We start from the raw sequence: 20,122 nt of genomic DNA, 5'->3' as shown, positions 1-20,122 counted from the left end.
GTGGCCCTTTGCTTGCTGTTATTGGGCCCTTGGGGCATTATATCCATCCACTCATACCAGCAATGAGGCATAATTCCTCTTAAGACACCAACGATGGGGCACAATTCCTCCCAATGTCATCAAAGTCAGGGCACAATTCTGCCCAATGACACCAACAATGGGGCCCAATGACACCAATGATGAGGCACAGTTCCTCTCACTGACACCAACCATGGGGCGCTGTTCCTCCCACTGACACTAAAGATGGGGCATTGGGGTTTATTTACTAAAGGCAAATCCGCTGTGCATTAAAGTGCACTTGAAAGTGCACTTGGAAGTGCAGTTGCTGTAGAACTGAGGGGTACATGCAAGGAAAATAAAAAAACAGCATTTTTGATTGCACATGATTGGATGGTAGAAATCAACAGAGCTTCCCCTCATTTCAGACCTTCCCCTCAGATCTACATGACTGCACTTCCAAGTTCACACTTGCACTGCACTTGCAAGTGCACAGTGGATTTGCCTTTAGTAAATCAACCCCATTGTTTATTCCCACCAATTAGCAGACCTTTTATACTCCCAATAACCATAGTCCAGCCCCCCTTAGGTCTAAAGGACTTTAAACTGGCCCTCTCATTAGAAAGTTTGGAGACCCCTTGGCTAGATAATAGCTTAAAAAACCCTTATCACCCACAATGCAGGCATCCCTTTTGACAAGGAGAGCTAATTGTTCCTTATCACCTGACCATATGTCTAGTGAACCTATCCTATTTCTATTTGAATCACTCATTCTTCATATTTCAGTCAAATCTTGGATTCGTAATAGTATCACTGTGATTGATAACACCCTCAAAAGCCTAGAGGTTTTAATGGAGGAATACAGTCTACTATCTATAGCAGCTGCTAGCAATAATCACAGGCTGGTTGTACCCAAGTTGGTCAGTTGATCAACTTGGTACATTCAGCTTGCCTATACACGGTTCGAATCTGGATTCGAACAGTCTATGGTTGGCCTAAGTCAATGTACAGGGAACCGTGTTAACCACTGGGAACTAACAGAAAAATTACGATAAGATAGTATCTAACTCTGTTCAGACTGGCTCAGCAATCATATAGTGCATTAAAGGGAAGGTTAACCTTTTAAAGGTATTTGGGATTTGATGTGTAACATATTTAGTAGGCCCCGTCTCACCCACCTCCTCTTCCCTGTGAGAGCAGGTAGGGATTCTTCTCCCCACATCTGCTGTCACATTTACAAATTGGCTCAGCTGCTCGATCACTTTTTCAGGTGGTGGAAGGGCCTTCCCTCTCCTGCTGCCACCTTTACCAGGCTCTCCCATCCCATCAGGAAGCCTAGTAAAGATGCTAGAGGTCGAGTCACATTCCCTGTGAAGAGTGGAAGAAATTATGTCAGAAACCAGAAGTGACAAAATCCTTGTTTGTTTGTTACAAGCTTGTACAGCATCTGATCAAACTGATGTTGGTTTGATCAGATGCTTTGGAGGCCAGAGGAGAGATATGGAGTCTAACAGACTACTCTATCTATAGGGCCTAATAGACTACTCTAATAGATCTTTCCAAAAACAGGGTCTGTCACAGCCCCTGCTATTACAAGGGATGTTGTTCATCACTTCTGGTAGCAATAACGTTGATCCATGAAAGAATAAAAAATAAAGGTAGAGTGTAAAATAAAATAAATGTAAATAAAATAAATAATAGTTTTTAAAAGTTCCCTTGTCCCTCCATGCTCAAGAATGCGCATGTTGGTCCCATATGCATATGGAAATTACACTACATGTGAGGAATATCAGAGCAAGAGCAATAATTCTATCACCTCCTCTAAACTGGAACATGTAAGTCTAAACTGGAACATGTAAAGGTTTTTTAAGCGTCGCCTATGGATAGTTTAATGTACCATCGTTTGTCGACATTCCATGGGCATGCGTAATTTTAAAGCATGACATGTTTGGTATCTAGTTACTTGGCGCAACATCCCAGTTTAAATTTTAAAAAAAATTGGGTATTATATTGTGTTGGTGTTCACTAAAATTCATTAAATTTTATTTTTTCTTTAATTTGCATTTGAAAAACCACTGTGCAAATATTGTGTGGCATAAAAAATTGCAACAACCACCATTTTATACTCAAGGGCCTTTGCTTACAAAATATGAATAGCATTTGGGAGTTCTAAGTAATGTGCTAACAAAAAAACTGATTTTGAGAAATGTCAAAATTGGCCTAAGGCTGAAGTGGTTAAAGTGACTCGGCCATGAGAAACGTATAGGGCTGTCATTGCTGGCTTTTCTTTGAGTATGCTAGCTTTCTGGCTGTCATGGTGATGCTTTGGCTTCAATACTTTCAGAGTCCCTGGCCTAGAACAAATACACGAATAGGGAATGTGAACACTTTCCTGAAATTCATACAGCATGCTATAGCAAAAGCAGACACAACCAGGCAACTTGCATTTTAAAAGGGGAATTAAACTTAAAAGTTAAGAAAAAAAACTGATTGGCAGGGTTTATATGACAGAAAAGACTCTGGGGGTCTCTGCTTCCTCCTGCCTGTCAGCAGTAATAAACAGTGAGCCACACGTACGCAGCTCAGAGTACAATATGGCACCCTCTCTGTGCTGTGACAATGTGACTCCCGTATGAACGCGTAGGAGTGATGCTATTTAAGCAACCAAACAGAGCGAACCTGGAAGGAAGACCAGATGAAGATGGAAGTACTGTGACGGCTGAAGGTCTTCATTTGACAGGTATTGGCCACGTGTGTAGCGATACCCCCCGCTGGAGCCGCTTGGTCAATTGGTTTCTCTGTTTTTTTGCTTCGACTAGCCCCTCTTATACTCCAAGGTAAATAAAGAAGATATTGCACTACTACTAAGAGCGCAAATAGATATATCCTGCACACCCTACGGTTCAGTATCAGGAAGCAAACACAAGACTGGTTAGTAATAAAGGAATGCAATGTATTTGTATGCCTTAAAGTAGGTAGCAATATGTACATAAATAAACAAGTAATGAGTAGGTCTATCACAATTCTCTAGACAATGAAGTCACTATATAGTTGGATTAAGCTGTACTTGGCAATTTGCAAATCAGTAAGGAAAAAAAAAAAAATTTAAAGTGTTTGTTATCCCAACATTTCATATTCCTCATATTCACCTGTTATACTCTGTACTTATGTTACAAAGTATCCTGTTCTCTTTGTAGTGCCTCCTTTGTGTGAAATACCTGGTGATACTGCCAGTCCGCCTGCTTTCCTATTTCAAACTGACCACGCAAGGCATGAGAGCACATCCATCCCAGTGTGGTCAGTTTTCTGGCTGCTCTGGGAGCACAGCTTGTCTGTCCTCCAATGGTCAGACTTGTGCTGATATGCCCTCCTGCACAGCTAATCATAGAGAAAATCACTGTACTGCTCTTTCTGTCTCCTGTTGATATGCCCTTCCCCCCGCAGTCTCCACCCCTAACTCTCCAAGCTCCTTAAGCAGCTAAGAGCAGAGATTATGCACAATTGTTTTGTCTTTCATTTCTATTTTAAATTTAATGGGTTGTTTTACAAGGTAAGAGTTTACATTTACCTTAATAACTGCCATTCCTTGGAGACAAGCAAAAAAAGTTTCATTATAGTCACTTTTACAGCTAATCTAAAGTTTAACCACCATACATATAAACATTGTACATAACTTGCCGTTTGATCTGTTTTCTTTTTATAGCTTTCTTGATTTTGCCAAAACTGAATTATATTGAACATGTCAGTTCAGTAACAATACTTGTTCCATCTCCCTCTTTGGCCCTGAGAAGCAAGGACAACAAGCCAGTGACTGTGGAAGAGCTTTACAAGGATCAAAGTTTTGAATACCACCTAATATTTTTTAACACAGAGCAACGTGACATAGTAAGCTACAAATGTTTTCCTTATAAACATTGTTTTCAGCAGTTTTCACAACATGTGTGTGACCTGAAATGCCCTTCAAAACTGTTCATTGACTTATTTCCTCTGATTACTAATTTGGGCATGCAAAAAGATAAAAGATGCACCAAAAGTAAATAACAAAAGTAGCCAAAACTACTCTGATCCATTTGACTATTTTCATACAGAGCTAGGACTAGTACAGGTTATTCCATAAGCAGGGTTTCTCAACCAGGGTTCCATGGAACCCTAGGGTTCCTCTTCAGGTTGGCAGGGGTTCCTTGAGCAATGGGTAATTTCTGCATCTCAGATAAGTTTCCAATGACACCATTGTTCCTTTTAGCTATCTGTAAGGGAGTAATTCTTCCCAATGATGACAAGAGTAAGGAGCATTCTTCCCACTGATTGTCACACTAATGTGTCATCTGTTGTAGATTTTTAATTTTAAGCAGGGGTTCCCCGAGACCAGAAATTTATTTCAAGGGCTCCTCTGTGTTGAAATGGTTGAGAAAGGCTGCCATAAAGAATGCTAAAAAAATATCACTTCTGTAAGATGACCTCTTGACATCTGGGTTGTTAAGGCTACAGTTTAGATTTGCAGGAACAGTGAGCCAAGGCTCTAACCCATCCTTCCATCTTCAAACACCCTCAGGTTCCACATTGCTTCAATTCTAGAGCTGGTCAGGATAGGAATCCAACACTGGGTAGTTAATAGTATTGGGGGCCCAGATAGCAGAGGAGACTTAGTGGCCACTGCCCTCCATCTCTAACCTGCAACTCACTCCCGACTTGCAGTGGCTCCTAAATTTTTCTTCCCCCCAAGTTATTGGCTGCATCTCACATAGTCCTTACGACCAGTTCAGCATATTTAACAGCAGCTCATTATATCTGTTACCCAGTCACGTTTCACTTAATATGTTAATTGTCTTTACAAAATATATTGAGACAATGTATTTTACTGAACATTTTAATGGTGTACAGAACAAACAGCAACGGTGGCCTTACTAATTACAATCCAAAAACATGGAATAACTAAGTCCAAAAATATGTCAAAATTATCAAAGTTTAACCTTTTGTACTGTTCCCAGTTTTGGGTAACCTAGGAGGCATGTTTCAGTCCATGTCCATTCCTTTCCCAAGTTTCGGCCCTATGGCCTATCTGTTACCCCTAAAGAGGATGCAGTCAATGTCCATTCCTTCCCCAGGTCTCGGGCCCAAGGCCTAGTCTTTACCCATGAAAGAGAAAGCATGCATATGTCTACTGGTAAATTTCTCTTACTGACCTCCCTCCCTAGCCCCTTTAACAGTAGGCCCCTCCTTAAAGAAACAGAGAACTTTACACACAGAAAAGTAGGACACACTAACAGGGAGGTTACCCCCTGCTACACTTTTATTCGGGTCCTTGCTAGGGAAGATAGTGATTCTCATCCACCTTCCATTCTAGTCTATCTTGCACTACCAAACAATGCCTTATTCTCCTACTAAGTTTTAGGGAACAAATTATATGGAATTCTAACTTTATGGCTATCAGATGTCATTGTTTTCAGCCTGTCAAATATTTTATAACTATTTTTAAAGTTTTGGGGATTTCTCTAGAGTAATTACATTACAGTAGGTTCATCATTTATCATATCATATATATATATATATATATATATATATATATATATATATATATATGTGTCCTTCATCAAGCTGCATGTATGGCGCTAATGTTTAAAATTACCTTTATCATTCCTCTCACGAGGTGTGAACACAGGTGTATCCCCTCACCACTACTTCAGTAAATACCTGAATTAACCCACTCTTATCTGATCTGCTTCCACATAAACACAGTATCTAGAGATTCTTATGTCTATATACAACTATCTCACTTTATCCCTATTCTAAATAAATCAAAAACATAATAACATAAAAACGTAATATAACTACCCCCTATACTGTTGAGTATACACTAAGAGCCGGTTCACACTGAGACGACACGACTCCTTACTACTTCGGGGGCGACTTGTGCATTACCATGCACCACGACTTCGGAGCAACTTGCAGGGACTTCACATAATGGAAGTCTATGCAAGTCGCTTCGAGGTCACCCCGAAATAGTACAGGACCCTTTTTCTAAGTCGGAGCGACTTGTGTCGCTCCTATTAGAACGGGTCCTGTAGCGGTCAATGAACCGCGAGGGAGAGCGACTTGTCAGGCTGACAAGTCGCCTGACAAGTCGCGCTAGTGTGAACCGACTCTAAATAGCAATTCTAATAGGGAATTTGTAACAAGTATAGACACACAAAAATACAAGGTATCACATAAATTTATATGTATTTGCATAGCATTAACACCTACTGCTCAGGGTGCGACAGGAGTTGGGAAGACTGAAACATACAGTGAGAACTTAAAAAAGAAACCAAAGATCTAATATGAAATGTCTTCCTTTCTCCATGCAGTACCATGGTTATAAAGAGAAAATATTTAAAATGAATAAAACACGTTGGAGTCTCCTGCAACGTGCATACCCTGAGATAGATTACTTCCAACAAATACCATTAAAAGCATGTAGAAGAAATAGAACAATAAGAGATATGCTTGTACATTTTGAACACAAAAAAAAACAAGAAATACAGAGAAAAAGACTTTCCTAGGGAGTAGAAGAAACGGATCGTATCTGTGTCTCAGCTGTGTGCAATGCAGATTAATGAGAAAAGGGGAAAACTTTGTACACCCTAGTAGTGGAAAGAAATATGGAATCTGTGATTTCCACATGTGCCAGACATCGGATGTGATTTACACACTGATCTGTCCTTGTGGATTAATATATGTCAGAAACACAAAAAATGAAGGACCGTATGTCACAACATTTGTCATCAATTAGGAACAATCAGCCAGGTTTACCAGTTCCAAAACACTGCATGCAATATGGCCATAAAGATTCACTCCTTGGAACGCTGGCTGATGAGGATATGCTCCCCACTCTCCCACTCTATCCATAACACCTCGTGAACCTCCCTGGATACTACCAGTATCCTTGTAATATAGGCAGGTGTGTTTGTCCCTGCATGGTGAGCCCCACATGTGACTCCTCGCAGGCAGATGTGCACCGTGCTTGCCCTTTATGGAAACAGGGGAAAAACCTTATCTCCTTTGGGAGGACTCGTTTAGCCATGGAAATGGCTTCTGGTTACTAGCTACATATCACCCATAGGACATCACATACCCCCTGAGGAAGACCTTACAACAGAGGTCAAAACTCATCGGAGTTCCTCCATTTGGATGTGATGATCTTGTGGTATTGTCCTTTGCTTGTAGCTATGTGTTATTGATATTAATTTGTAACCAGAGCTTATACCTAACGCTTCTGCATTTTTAAAGCTTTTTTATTAAAAAATACTTTTCAATACAGATTATTATTTTTATACATCTATAGTCACATTGACATTTACTGCTAAAAAAAAACCCATGGGGGTTCCTTCCTCTTCTCTAGTAATTTATATTTACCTACGGTATTTATCAGTAACATTGTCACATATTTGATAATAGGTTTTGATTTTAATATGTTGTTGAATGCTTTATTATTTTATTCTAGTGGCAAAAGCCTCAGAAAGACAAAATGTTTGAAGTGTCTGGCTTGAGTCCCAACACTGAATACAATGGAAGTGTATACATCATGATTGGAGATAGACGGAAAAGTGATATTCAGAATTTTGTGGTGAAAACTCTTCCAGGTAATAATTTTATTGATAAAAAGTCACAACTATAGATACAGTTATGGTAAAATGATCTATCTAACCAAATATTCTGTCTTTTTGAATATTTGGCTTTTGCTTAATGCGTGATGTAATCCTACAAAAGCATCAGAGTTTTCCAAACCCCCCTTCTACTCAAGAGGCAGCCTGGAAAATCTTGTGCACTGTAAGCAAATACTCTGTAAAGTAGTTGGCCTAAATATGGCTTCAATATTGTACATAGTGTGCTCATTTCACGCTTGTTAAGAGCCAGTTTCCTTGAGTGTAATATCAGAGTTCAAAACAGCATAACGTGCAACATCAGTTCTGACTTGTCTAGGCTCACTTGCATAGAGTACAACAGATTTTGAAAGCTACCCCCAGCACGGAGGGCAAGGGCTATAAAATTGTCTTTTTTACTTATTAAAAATATGAAAAGAATCGGTTTGTGGTTAAAACTACAGAGTAAAAAAAAAAAAAAAAAAATATCGAAGAAGCAACTTGATCTGTCACTTATGGCTCATTTCCACTGAGCGGTACGGTATGGTTCGGTTCGGTACGCAATTTTTGCAGTTTCCATTGTGAATGGTACCCTAATTCTGAACCGTACCGTACCGTACCACTTTTTTGGGACCCTTTCGTTGGGGTACCAAGAACATTAGTACCGTACCAACAGGGTGGAGCTACACTCTGCAGAACTTTGATTGGTTGACAGAGAATCGTCGATCACAGCTTTCCTGCTACACCACGCCTATCATGAAAGAGTACTATTGGCACTAGAAATACAAGGTGTAACATTCCGAACCGTACCGTACTGAACCGAACCGTACCGTATCACTCAGTGGAAATGGGGCATTATATGTGTTTGTTTGAAAAGCTAACATGATGACTATTTCCATTCCAAGAATAAATGCCAGTGGCATTCAATGTTATACTAAGTCCTGCTGCCTGTGCAATCAATTGCAAAAAATTACTTATGCTACCAAAAGACTGCTTGAATTTTGGTTGATTGCTGCTGATTCAAAAAATTCAAGCCACGCGTGGCTCTGTCAGTACCACCTGGCTCAACAATAACTGTGTCAGAATGGAAAATGACTTTTTGTCCCCTATGTGATACAAATAAAGTTTTAGTGAAAGTAAAAAAATTAAGCTACACCCAAGCACTTTAACCCCCACGTTCACATACACACAATTATAAATGCACCTTTTGGGGGCACCTATGTATGAAAATGTTGCTCACAATACACATATTATATGTTGCCACACACGCCAGAGAGAGAGCAATAATTCTAGGCCAATTATTCATGGTTAACTCTAAACTCTATGACTTGTAGAGGCTTTGAAATTGTTACCTATAGAAAATATAGGGTATGAACGTTTTTCAGAATTTTGCAAATGAGCACAAATTTAAAGCGTGGCATTTTTGGTATCAATTTACTCAGGGAATATTCACTTTTATATTTTACCCAATAAAAAAAAAAAAAGGGGGGTATTATAAAATTACATTTGATGTACCTTTTACTGTAATTTTGTGCTTCATAAACCATTGCACAAATATTGTGTGACGTGAAAAAATAGAACTACCATTATTGTATTTAAGAATCTTTGCTTTAAAAAAATATGTAATGTTAGGGAATTTTACCTAAATATATGTCCCTAAACCACAAAAATGGGTCTGCCAGTGAAAGCGTTAAAGGAGAAATGAAACCCAGATAGAGAAATGTGTACATTTCAGGTGAAAGTTGTATAAATCCCGTGTGAAATATATTTATAAATAGACCTCATAATATGGGTATTTCAGAAAATATTTCTGTGATTTTTGCACTTTGGCTGCATGTTTTCAAAGTTAAAAAATGCTGTGTTGGTCCTGACGACAGTGACAAACCCTAGGCGTGGCCAGATATTTTAAAATCATCTGACAGTGCTCAGTGCAGAATCTGTTTGAATTATAGAACGGCACTAGTCCAGTAGCGGCTATACTGCTTCAGAGCATTCTAACAGGCTTCACTGGAAATTCCCTTTTTTTCTTTAGGAGATCACTGATTCTTAATGCACACTATTTAAAGCTGTTGTAAGGGATAATAACAAATATGTTACACTTACCTGCTCTGTGCAATGGTAATGCAAGGAATGGGTTAAGGTAAAAATATCTAGCCAGAACTACTCTAAAGTCTTTTGTTACTATGCTTCTTTCACCTTTAAAGCTGAGTTCCACCCAAAAGTAGAACTTCCACTCTTTAGTTTTCTCCCCCCCTCCAGTTCCACATTTGGCACCTTTCAGGGGGGATGGGGGAACAGGTACCTGTTTTTGACAGGTATCCTTCCCCACTTCCATAATACGGCGCCGCAGCGCCGTCCCTCGGAAGCTCAGCCCCCTCCTCCGCTGCTGAGCCAGTAGGAATGCGCAGCACGCTTCGCGCATGTGCAGTAGGGACCCACCCGTGAAGCCGCAAGGCTTCACTGTCGGGTTCCCTTACCGGCAATGGCGGTGGCAGCACCCAACAGCCGATGGAAACATTGGCTGTGGTGCCGACATCGCTGGACTCAAGGACAGGTAAGTGTTCTAATATTAAAAGTCAGCAGCTACAGTATGTGTAGCTGTTGACTCTGGTCCCAGCTCTGAGCATTCCAAGCAGCCATTTAGCTGACCCTGTCCTGTCCCAAAATACAGCCTTAGCACTTTCTCTACAGCCCTTCACTCTGCTCTTCATTAACATATATTATTACAACCCAGACCCCCCAGCCCCCCTATTCAGTCTCTTATCCCTAATAACTGGTGAACTGTGGTTTGGCCAGTGTAATTGTATGTGTGTTTTTTACCTGGATTTTAGGTGCATTTCTATTGAATTTCTATTACAAAGTGCGTTTTCATGAAAGCGCTTTAAAGGCCTGCATGCTGCATCTTTGATGCGGCTTCAGAAAATGCACTGTGTAATAGAATTCAATAGAAATGCTCCTAAAATCCAGGTAAAACGCACATACAATCACACTGTTGTTATTAATATTTATTTGTGCAACTTCTGCAGTCATGCAAAAACATTTAACAGTGTTTTCTAAAATAATTAAGTAAATAATTAATCAATTAAGCAAGTAGTGGCGAGTAACCCTTAAGGCCTGGCTAGTAGCTCAGGACTTGAAATTTTGAGCCCTGTGCTAGGGTGTTTACTGGCTGCTTAAAAAAATATTGCCAAAAAACAGCAGCTGTAAAAACGTCCAGTGTGCATGAGGCCATAAACCTGATCCACTCTGAGTCATATAACTCACAAACTACACAAACTACAACACACTTTAGAGTTTTTGTGAAAAGTACTGGTGCAGTGCATTTGCCTGTGTTTTTTTTTTTTGGGGGGTATATTTGATTAAAAAGTGTCTGTAAAAATATCACCAGCTTTGGTTGGCTCTATTATTAAAACGCCCCATTTATACTTTTGATTTGCACCCTTATATGTAATATTTCGTTATAAAAGGTGTCTTTCAATTATTTTTTGATTCTCTACTTTCATTGCATTTTCTAGAGCCATTGCCAAGCAGAAAACTTTGTAGAATACTTAGAAATAAGAAAAAAAAATATTAGCCATAGTCAGCACCCCTAAAAAACCCTTTAATGGTCATATTACTATTTTTCTGACTGATTCACTGGAAGGATTGTCATCTCATGTATTCAAAACAAACACTTGTAAATTAGCCATTTCTCTAAGTTCAGGTAAGGTATTAAGACACACAGGGTTCACAGAGTTCACACTGGTGCGATTGCAATCATCGCATGTAATTCGCACCGCATTCCTGTGCACATCACATGCAATGTCTGTGCGGTGCAATTTCAGTTTGTATGGCTGAAATCGCATCGCATTTGCACCAAAATGGTGTAAGACCCTTTTTTCCCCACACCTGAATCGCATCGCATGAGTGTTTACAAGCATGTGATGGGATCCTGGCATTCGCATTGCATTTTGCGATCTGTTTTGGGGTGTAGTTAAGATAACATTGACACCGCCACAGATCGCATGGACGTGGTGCGAATGCGATGCGGGAAACACATAAGTGTGACACTTCCCGCATCGCATAAGTGTGAATAAATGTGTGTGTGTATATGAATGTGTGTGTGTGTATGTGTATATATATATGTGTAGCAGTATTCCCAGCCATTTTGCTGGATATGGGTCCGCCAGGGTTACCGGTAGCAACAACAGCACATTTAAGCATGTTCTCCATGAGACAGGAAACAGTCCAGCATCTTTGGGTTTTGTATTTATTTAGGAACTTGGATGGGAGAAGGGAATGAGTGGGATACTCATCTGGCTCAACTATTAAGTACAAAGTACTTAAATTACAAAGTAATGGGACAACTGAGAAAAAAGCCTCTTGACGCTGACTTGATGCCGGTTGGCGCTTGTTAACCACTTAAGCCCCAGAGGATTTGGCTGCTAAACGACCAGAGGGTATTTTGCGATTCGGCACTGCGTGAATTTAACGGACAATTGCGCGGTCGTGCGACGCTGTACCTAAACGAATTTGGCGTCCTTTTTTTCCCACAAACAGAGCTTTCTTTTGGCGGTATTTGATCACCTGTGCGATTTTTTGATCACGCGCTATAAACAAAAAAAGAGCGTAAATTTTGCAAAAATAGCAATATTTTTCCCTTTTTTTTATATGAAATTCCCCCCCAAAAAAATTTAAAAATCAAAATTTTTTAATATTTTCGGCCAATTTGTTTTATGCTACCTATGTTTGGTAAAAAAAATCGCAAAAAGCGTATTTTGATTGGTTTGCGCAAAAGTTATTGCGTTTACTAACAAAGGGAAAGATTTTTGTCATTTTTGTTGTTTTTTTTTTTAACGCGTAATGGCGGCGATCTGCGATTTTTTTTGCGGTACTGCGACATTGCGGCGGACAGATCGGACCCTTGACTGACATTTTTGACACTTTTGGGGTTACCAGTGACATTTCTACAGTAATCAGTGCTATATATATGCACTGTTACTGTAAAAATACACTGGTAGTGAAGGGGTTAACTTTATTTGAGAGGGAGGGGCTGTGTGTGTCCCTAGGGGCGTGATTCTAACTGTGATTGGCTGTGGCTTCAACTGTATGCAGAGTGATCAATGGATCTACATAGTAGATCCATGTGATCATCTCTCATACAGAGAGGAGAATGACAGGCAGCTTGTTTACACAAGCTGCCTGACTTTCTCCCTCTCCCCCGCCGATCACAGAGTGGCCGGCGGCGATCGGGTCCGCCGGTCACACGCGCGGGGGGGTCCGTGACCACGCGGGAGCGGGAGCGCGCCTCCGGCGGCGCGCGCTCGCTCCCTAAACCCTCACAGGCGAGCGACGTAGACCTACGTCACTTTGCCTGTGAGGGGCTGACCGCCGCCGTAGATAGTCGTGCGGCGGTCGGCAAGTGGTTAAGCCTGACTTGCTGTCTGTTAACACTTAACTGACTTTGCCACTCCCCGGTGACACAAAGTCCTTTGTACTGCTCCCTTTAGCCCTCCTGGCTGAGGTAGCTACTTGTAAACACTGCTTCAACTCTTAACTCTGCAGGGCCCACACTGGCACTCTCTTTACAGACTTCTCTTCAGGGCTTAGACTCTGGCACCCCCATTTCTAAGCCTCCTCTACTGGCTAGCTGGCTCCTGGATCCCTCTGATCTTCCAGAGTGGTCCCCTATCCTAGGCAGACCCCTGGGAAGTTTACAGTACTCACAACACTGCTTTAATGGAAACGTCCACCCCAACAACTCTCCTTAGGCCACAGCACACTGGATCCCATTCTGCAGCTCAGCTCAGCTCAGCTCAACCTGTTGTCCTCTAGGCCGACCGCCCAGGACACCTTTCCTCACACTGACAGGAGGAGAGACAGCCGTCACCCTCCTCCTGGGACTCTGCTTCCCGCTAAAGACGCTCTGTCATGTGCTCCCCTCAGACTTATACCCCATCCCAGGATGCATTGCCGCATATTCTGCCCTCTGGGATAGATACAAGCCCTGCTGTGCTATTCCTCAGAATTCCGCCACTGTCCCGATTGGACACAGTGGGGAGACTCCCCAAGCTCAACAGGCACACCTGAGAACACATGACAGCCTAGATGAATAATCAAGGCCCATCTGATAAGCAGACAAAGCCCCCCTTTATAGTTTGCTTGGCACCTACCTGGGAGGGTGCTACATCTATATGCGGGTATATATACCGATCAGCTATAACTTCTTGACCACTGACAGGTTAAGTGAATAACAATGATTATCTTGTTACAATGGCATATGAAAGTCAGTGGGATACATTAGGCACCAAGTGAAGCCGGCGGAGGCAGTGTTCTGCTGGGAAACTTTGGTCCTGTCATTCATGTGGATGATACTTGGGCACGTACCACCTATATAAACATTGTTGCTGACCAAGTACACCCCTTCATGGAAATAGAAATCTCTGATGGGAGAAGCCTCTTTCAGCAGGATAATGCCCCCTGCCACTCTGCAAAAATGGTTCAAGAATGGTTTGAAAAAGCAATGATGAATTTGAGGTGTTGACTCCACATTCTCCAGATATCAATCCAATCCAGTCTTTGTGGGAAGTGTTGGAAAATCAAGTCCGATCAATGGAGGCCCCACCTATCAACTTAGAGGACTTAAAGGATCTGCTACTGATGGCTTTGTGCCAGATACCACAGCATACCTTCCAAGGTCTAGTGGCGTCCATGCTTGACGAGTTAGTACTGTTTTAGCTGCAAAAGGGGGATCTACTAAGTATTAGGTTGGTGGTCAAAAAGTTATGGCCGATCAATGTATATATTGTTGAGGATGCTGGGAGTGTGTCCTGAAACGCAGATATATTTCCCCACTATTTGGGTTGTGGTTCCTCTTAAGGGTTAAACATTTTTAGTACTCAGAGGTTCTCACCCATGCAGGGTCAGGTTTTTCAACTCTGGTCTGAGAGAAGAGAACTGATTTTCAGTACTCTCTGCATTGGTATGTCCTTCTCAGAGAACCGGAATTCAGCAGATCAGAGAGACATTTGGGTGGGAAAAGAACCCTGATTACATGGACTCTGGTTCTGAAAAGGTTAAGCCACATGCAAAGGAGTCTTGGAAGGCAGCAGGAAGGAAACAGCATCTGTCAGTGGTGTAGAGTGGAGTAGCCATGAACAAGGGTGAACTCCTGAAGACTGAGACTCTTGTTTTGCTGAGCTCCTGCTTTTTTCCCTTAACCATTTGCCGTTGGCTCACTGTATATTTACGTCGGCAGAGTGGCAGCTACAGGCAAAATCACGTTAATAAACGTCATCTGCGTCATCTCCGTCATCTGCCTGGGAGGAGCTAGGGGCGAGTGCGCCCCCGATCTTCAGCAGGGAAGCCAGTGCGGGTGTCAGGTGGCTCCGATTGCCGCCTGACACTGGCGATATCCCCCCGGCTGACAGAGAAGGAAAGACGACTGATGTAAACACAGCCGACTGTCCTTCTGCCTGCATTGATCACAGAGCCCATGCGATCCTGCTATATAGGATGTCTCTGTGATCATTTCAAAAGCCCAACCCCCCCCCCCCCCCCCCACAGTTAGAATCACTCCCCTAGGCTTACTAACCCCTCAAAATACGCTTATTGTAATTTTTTTTACCAAAAATATGTAGCAGAAGACAAATTGGCCTAAAATGTTAAAAAAATTTGATTTTTAGGGGTTTTGGCCCCTCTTTCCTAAACACCTTAAGAGCCCTCTACTCTTCTCCTATTGCGCACGTGAAACTGCAGGGCCACTATTCGGACGCGTTTCCGATACACAGGGGGACCAGACAGGGCTGTCCACTGTCCCCCCTCATTTTTGCGGTGGCCATCGAAACGCTGGCTATAGCAATCAGAAGCCATCCTGATATTAAAGGGATTTTGTGCGGGGGTAGAGAACACAAGTGCGCATTGTTCGCTGATGACCTTCTTCTTTTCCTCTCGAGACCGCTCATTACTAGTCCCAATCTTCTCAGACTGTTGGATGAGTTTGGGAAAATCTCAGGCCTCCAGGTAAATCTCTCTAAGTCAATAGCCTTGAACGTCAGTCTCCCGCAATCAATGTTGCAGACCCTCCGGGAAAATTTTCCGTTCTCCTGGGCCACCACCTCTATCCCGTACCTGGGGGTCAATTTGACCGCCTCCATCTCCTCTTTGTACCAAGCCAACTACCCGCCTCTGTTCGCTAAATTGTCTACCGATATGGAACTTTGGGCCAGAGGGAACATTTCCTGGTTGGGAAGAGTTCATTCTGTTAAAATGAACCTTCTCCCCAGGATATTGTACCTTTTTAGATCACTCCCGATACAGGTAACTAAAGGGAAATTGCAGAGTCTTCAATCCAAGATGGTTCAGTTTATTTGGGGCACCAGAGGTCCCCGACTCCCGCGGAGGGTCCTCTTCAGAAGCCGCTTACAGGGGGGCCTAGGGGTCCCCCTGCTTTGGAGATACTACCAGGCAGCCCAACTGGCACAATTCTCGGTGGTATATGCTATGGGGGGCAGACCGGATTGGGTTGATATGGAACGACAATCGGTCCCTAATCACACCATAGATTACTTGGTTTGGGCTCCTCCAAGTAGGAGACCTCCTGTATTGGCACCTTCCCTCTCTCACTCATTAGCGCTGTGCGATAGACTATATACACATCCTACACTTATCTCGGCTCACAAACCCCTGACACATATTTTTAACAATCCGGACTTTGTTCCGGGACTAAACATAAGGGCTTTTCGATGGTGGACCAACAAGGGACTATTCAGGATAGGACACTTCCTCTCACCTCAGGGCCCCTTGTCAGTCGCACACTGTACGAGTAAGCTTGATATGCCTTCCTCAGAAAAATTTAGGTTGCACCAGATTAGACATTTCCTATCATCTATGGTCGCAGGTTCAGATGTTGAACCCCGGGCCACTTCATATGAATGCTGGTGTGCACAAGCTCAAGTCCAGAGGGGAGGTATTTCGTTGATTTACAGGGCTTTGATCGACTCACCTGACAAGCCCGGTTACGCCCTTTCCTGGGAAAGGGATCTGGAGCTATCGTGGGAACCGGACACCTGGAACTCCATTTTCCGGAGGGCTTTTAAAGGTATCTTGAATATATCTCTAGTTGAAGCTAATGTTAAGATTATTACGCGTTGGTACCTTGTTCCCACCCGTCTAGCCAGAATGTACCCGGGGACTGATCCTCTTTGCTTTCGCGAGTGCGGACATCAGGGTTCCTTGCTCCATATTTGGTGGGAATGCCCGCGTATCCGTAGTTTTTGGAATAAATTGTTTAGTCTGATCCGCAAAGTTACCGGGCTTCCGGCTCCCAGGACCCCGGAAGTAGCACTGCTTCTTGGCTCTGGTGTAAAAGGGCCCAGAACCAGTTTGAAGCTCATGCATTTCATGTTGTTGGGGGGGAAGCTTACCTTGGCTCGGGCTTGGAAGTCCCCCTCGGTCTCAATGGGGGCGACCAAACGCAAAATCTCTTGGATCATGACCCAGGAGAAGATGGTCAGCATCTTCCGTGACAAGCAAGCGGAATTTGAAGCAGTATGGGAACCCTGGCGTCTGTATATCTCACCTCCCTCATCCTAATTGTCTGTGTTTTGTATTTTCTCCACCCGATCCCTTCTTGCATCCACTCCAGCATCTCCATCCTTTCTCCTATCCCCTTTCTCTTCTTGTGTTCTTTCCTTCTTTTCCTTTCCTTTTCTTCCTTTCGGATATTCCATACTTCCTCCTTTCTTGTGGCTTATAGGGTATCTACCTCTCTCAGGACCTATATCTTCAGAGGGTGATTATATGCAACCCCAGTTCATAAGATTCAGGGGGGGGGGTTCCCCTTCCTGGTTTACAGAGGGCATTTGTAACTTACATGGAGGTCCACGGTTATATTTTTCTGTGCTTTGCTTGCGGGCTGGGATTCTGTTCTGATCCTCAGACGTTTTAGTAATACTGTTTTAGTAACCATGCCTATCTCGTATTGCATTGTTGCCATTGTTATCATTACAAAGTCCCTTTCCGAGAGGGCTCTGTATATGACACATTGTATACCTTTCTTATGCAATATTTCCTGAGATTGTATGTTATTAATCTACATATGTCTTACAAAATAAAAAACTTTTGCAAGTAAAAAAAAAAAAATTTGATTTTTAAATCTTTTTTTGGGGAATGTCATATAAAAGAATGTGAAAAATATTGTTGTTTTTTGTCCAAAATGGTCGCTCTTTTTTTGTGTATATAACGAAAAAAAAAAAAAAAATCGCACAGGTGATCAAATACCACCAAAAGAAAGCTCAATTTGTGGGGAAAAAAGGACATCAATGTTATTTGGGTAAAGCAATGCACGACCGCGCAATTGTCCGTTAAATATAACGCAGTGCCGAATCGCAAAATAGGGCCTGGTCATTAAGCAGGAAAATCTTCTGGTCCAGAAGTGGTTAAACAAGTGAAAACCCTAAACCCCAGTGTATGAGCAAGAGACTAGTGGTGAGCTATGTTGTATGGTTTTCTTTGTACTGTACCGTTTACTGTACTTTTGCTGAGGAAAGCGCTTTGTGTTTGCCTATTTTGAGTGGCCAATAATAACTATTCACTTTTACAAGTGGCTTGTTAGTAATCTTGGGAGATCTCCATATGACAACATACAGTGCATTGCGAAAGTATTTGGCCCCCTTTTAACTTTTGCCACATTTCAGGCTTCAAACATAAAGATATAAAACTGTAATTTTTTTTAAGAATCAACAACAAGTGGAACACAATCATGAAGTGGAACGAAATTTATTGGATATTTCAAACTTTTTTAACAAATAAAAAACTGAAAAATTGGGCGTGCAAAATTATTCAGCCCTCTTAAGTTAATACTTTGTAGCGCCACCTTTTGCTGCGATTACAGCTGTAAGTCGCTTGGGGTATGTCTCTATCAGTTTTGCACATCGAGAGACTGACATTTTTGCCCATCCTCCTTGCAAAACAGCTCGAGCTCAGTGAGGTTGGATGGAGAGCGTTTGTGAACAGCAGTTTTCAGTTCTTTCTACAGATTCTCGATGGTTTCAGGTCTGGACTTTGACTTGGCCATTCTAAAACCTGGATATGTTTATTTGTGAACCATTCCATTGTAGATTTTGCTTTATGTCTTGGATCATTGTCTTATTGGAAGACAAATCTCCGTCCCAGTCTCAGGTCTTTTGCAGACTCCATCAGGTTTTCTTCCAGAATGGTCCTGTATTTGGCTCCATCCATCTTCCCATCAATTTTAACCATCTTCCCTGTCCCTGCTGAAGAAAAGCAGGCCCAAACCATGATGCTGCCACCACCATGTTTGACAGTGGGGATGGTGTGTTCAGGGTGATGAGCTGTGTTGCTTTTACGCTAAACATAACGTTTTGCATTGTTGCCAAAAAGTTCGATTTTGGTTTCATCTGACCAGTGCACCTTCTTCCACATGTTTGGTGTGTCTCCCAGGTGGCTTGTGGCAAACTTTAAACAACACTTTTTATGGATATCTTTAAGAAATGGCTTTCTACTTGCCACTCTTCCATAAAGGCCAGATTTGTGCAGTATATGACTGATTGTTGTCCTATGGACAGAGTCTCCCACCTCAGCTGTAGATCTCTGCAGTTCATCCAGAGTGATCATGGGCCTCTTGGCTGCATCTTTGATCAGTCTTCTCCTTGTATGAGCTGAAAGTTTAGAGGGACGGCCAGGTCTTCGTAGATTTGCAGTGGTCTGATACTCCTTCCATTTCAATATTATCGCTTGCACAGAGCTCCTTGGGATGTTTAAAGCTTGGGAAATCTTTTTGTATCCAAATCCGGCTTTAAACTTCTCCACAACAGTATCTCGGACCTGCCTGGTGTGTTCCTTGTTCTTCATGATGCTCTCTGCGCTTTAAACGGACCTCTGAGACTATCACAGTGCAGGTGCATTTATATGGAGACTTGATTACACACAGGTGGATTCTATTTATCATCATTAGACATTTAGGTCAACATTGGATCATTCAGAGATCCTCACTGAACTTCTGGAGAGAGTTTGCTGCACTGAAAGTAAAGGGGCTGAATAATTTTGCACGCCCAATTTTTCAGTTTTTTATTTGTTAAAAAAGTTTGAAATATCCAATAAATTTCTTTTCACTTCATGATTGTGTCCCACTTTTTGTTGATTCTTCAAAAAAAAAAAAAAATACAGTTTTATATCTTTATGTTTGAAGCCTGAAATGTGGGAAAAGGTTGAAAAAGTTCAAGGGGGCCGAATACTTTTGCAATGCATTTTATATACATTAAAGATTATACCTATGTTAACTACACCTTTGTCCTGGAGATACAAACCTCACCCAATGCTGAAATGTAGCATTGTTGCATTTTTTTCAAACTGCAGAGAGAGACATATGCAATGTGTATGCTTCTGAAAACTTTTCCATGTCAACTGTGTAACGTAACCAGATCATACAGATTTTCATTTAATCTGTACAGTCTTTGTCCTAAAATACAATACAATACATGACATCACTTCTGAATTTTTATTCT

General features: G+C 41.9%; 1 protein-coding gene across 1 annotated transcript in view; it reads left to right on the top strand.

Annotated features, from left to right (window-relative positions):
- The window catches only part of IL22RA1 (interleukin 22 receptor subunit alpha 1), a 42,088-nt gene that overhangs the window by 9,052 nt on the left and 12,914 nt on the right, over positions 1 to 20,122 (top strand). Inside the window, exons 4-5 of the mRNA XM_082246317.1 lie at positions 3,701 to 3,882; positions 7,478 to 7,616. Of these exons, the coding sequence (XP_082102443.1) occupies positions 3,701 to 3,882; positions 7,478 to 7,616 (321 nt within the window). The remainder of the gene's footprint in view (positions 1 to 3,700; positions 3,883 to 7,477; positions 7,617 to 20,122) is intronic.

The sequence above is a fragment of the Pelophylax lessonae genome, assembly GCF_965119305.1.
Source record: "Pelophylax lessonae genome assembly, chromosome: 2".
NCBI classification, from domain to species: Eukaryota; Metazoa; Chordata; class Amphibia; order Anura; family Ranidae; genus Pelophylax; species Pelophylax lessonae.
Note: the sequence above shows the minus strand (reverse complement) of the source record. Positions and strands in the feature narration are given on the sequence as shown.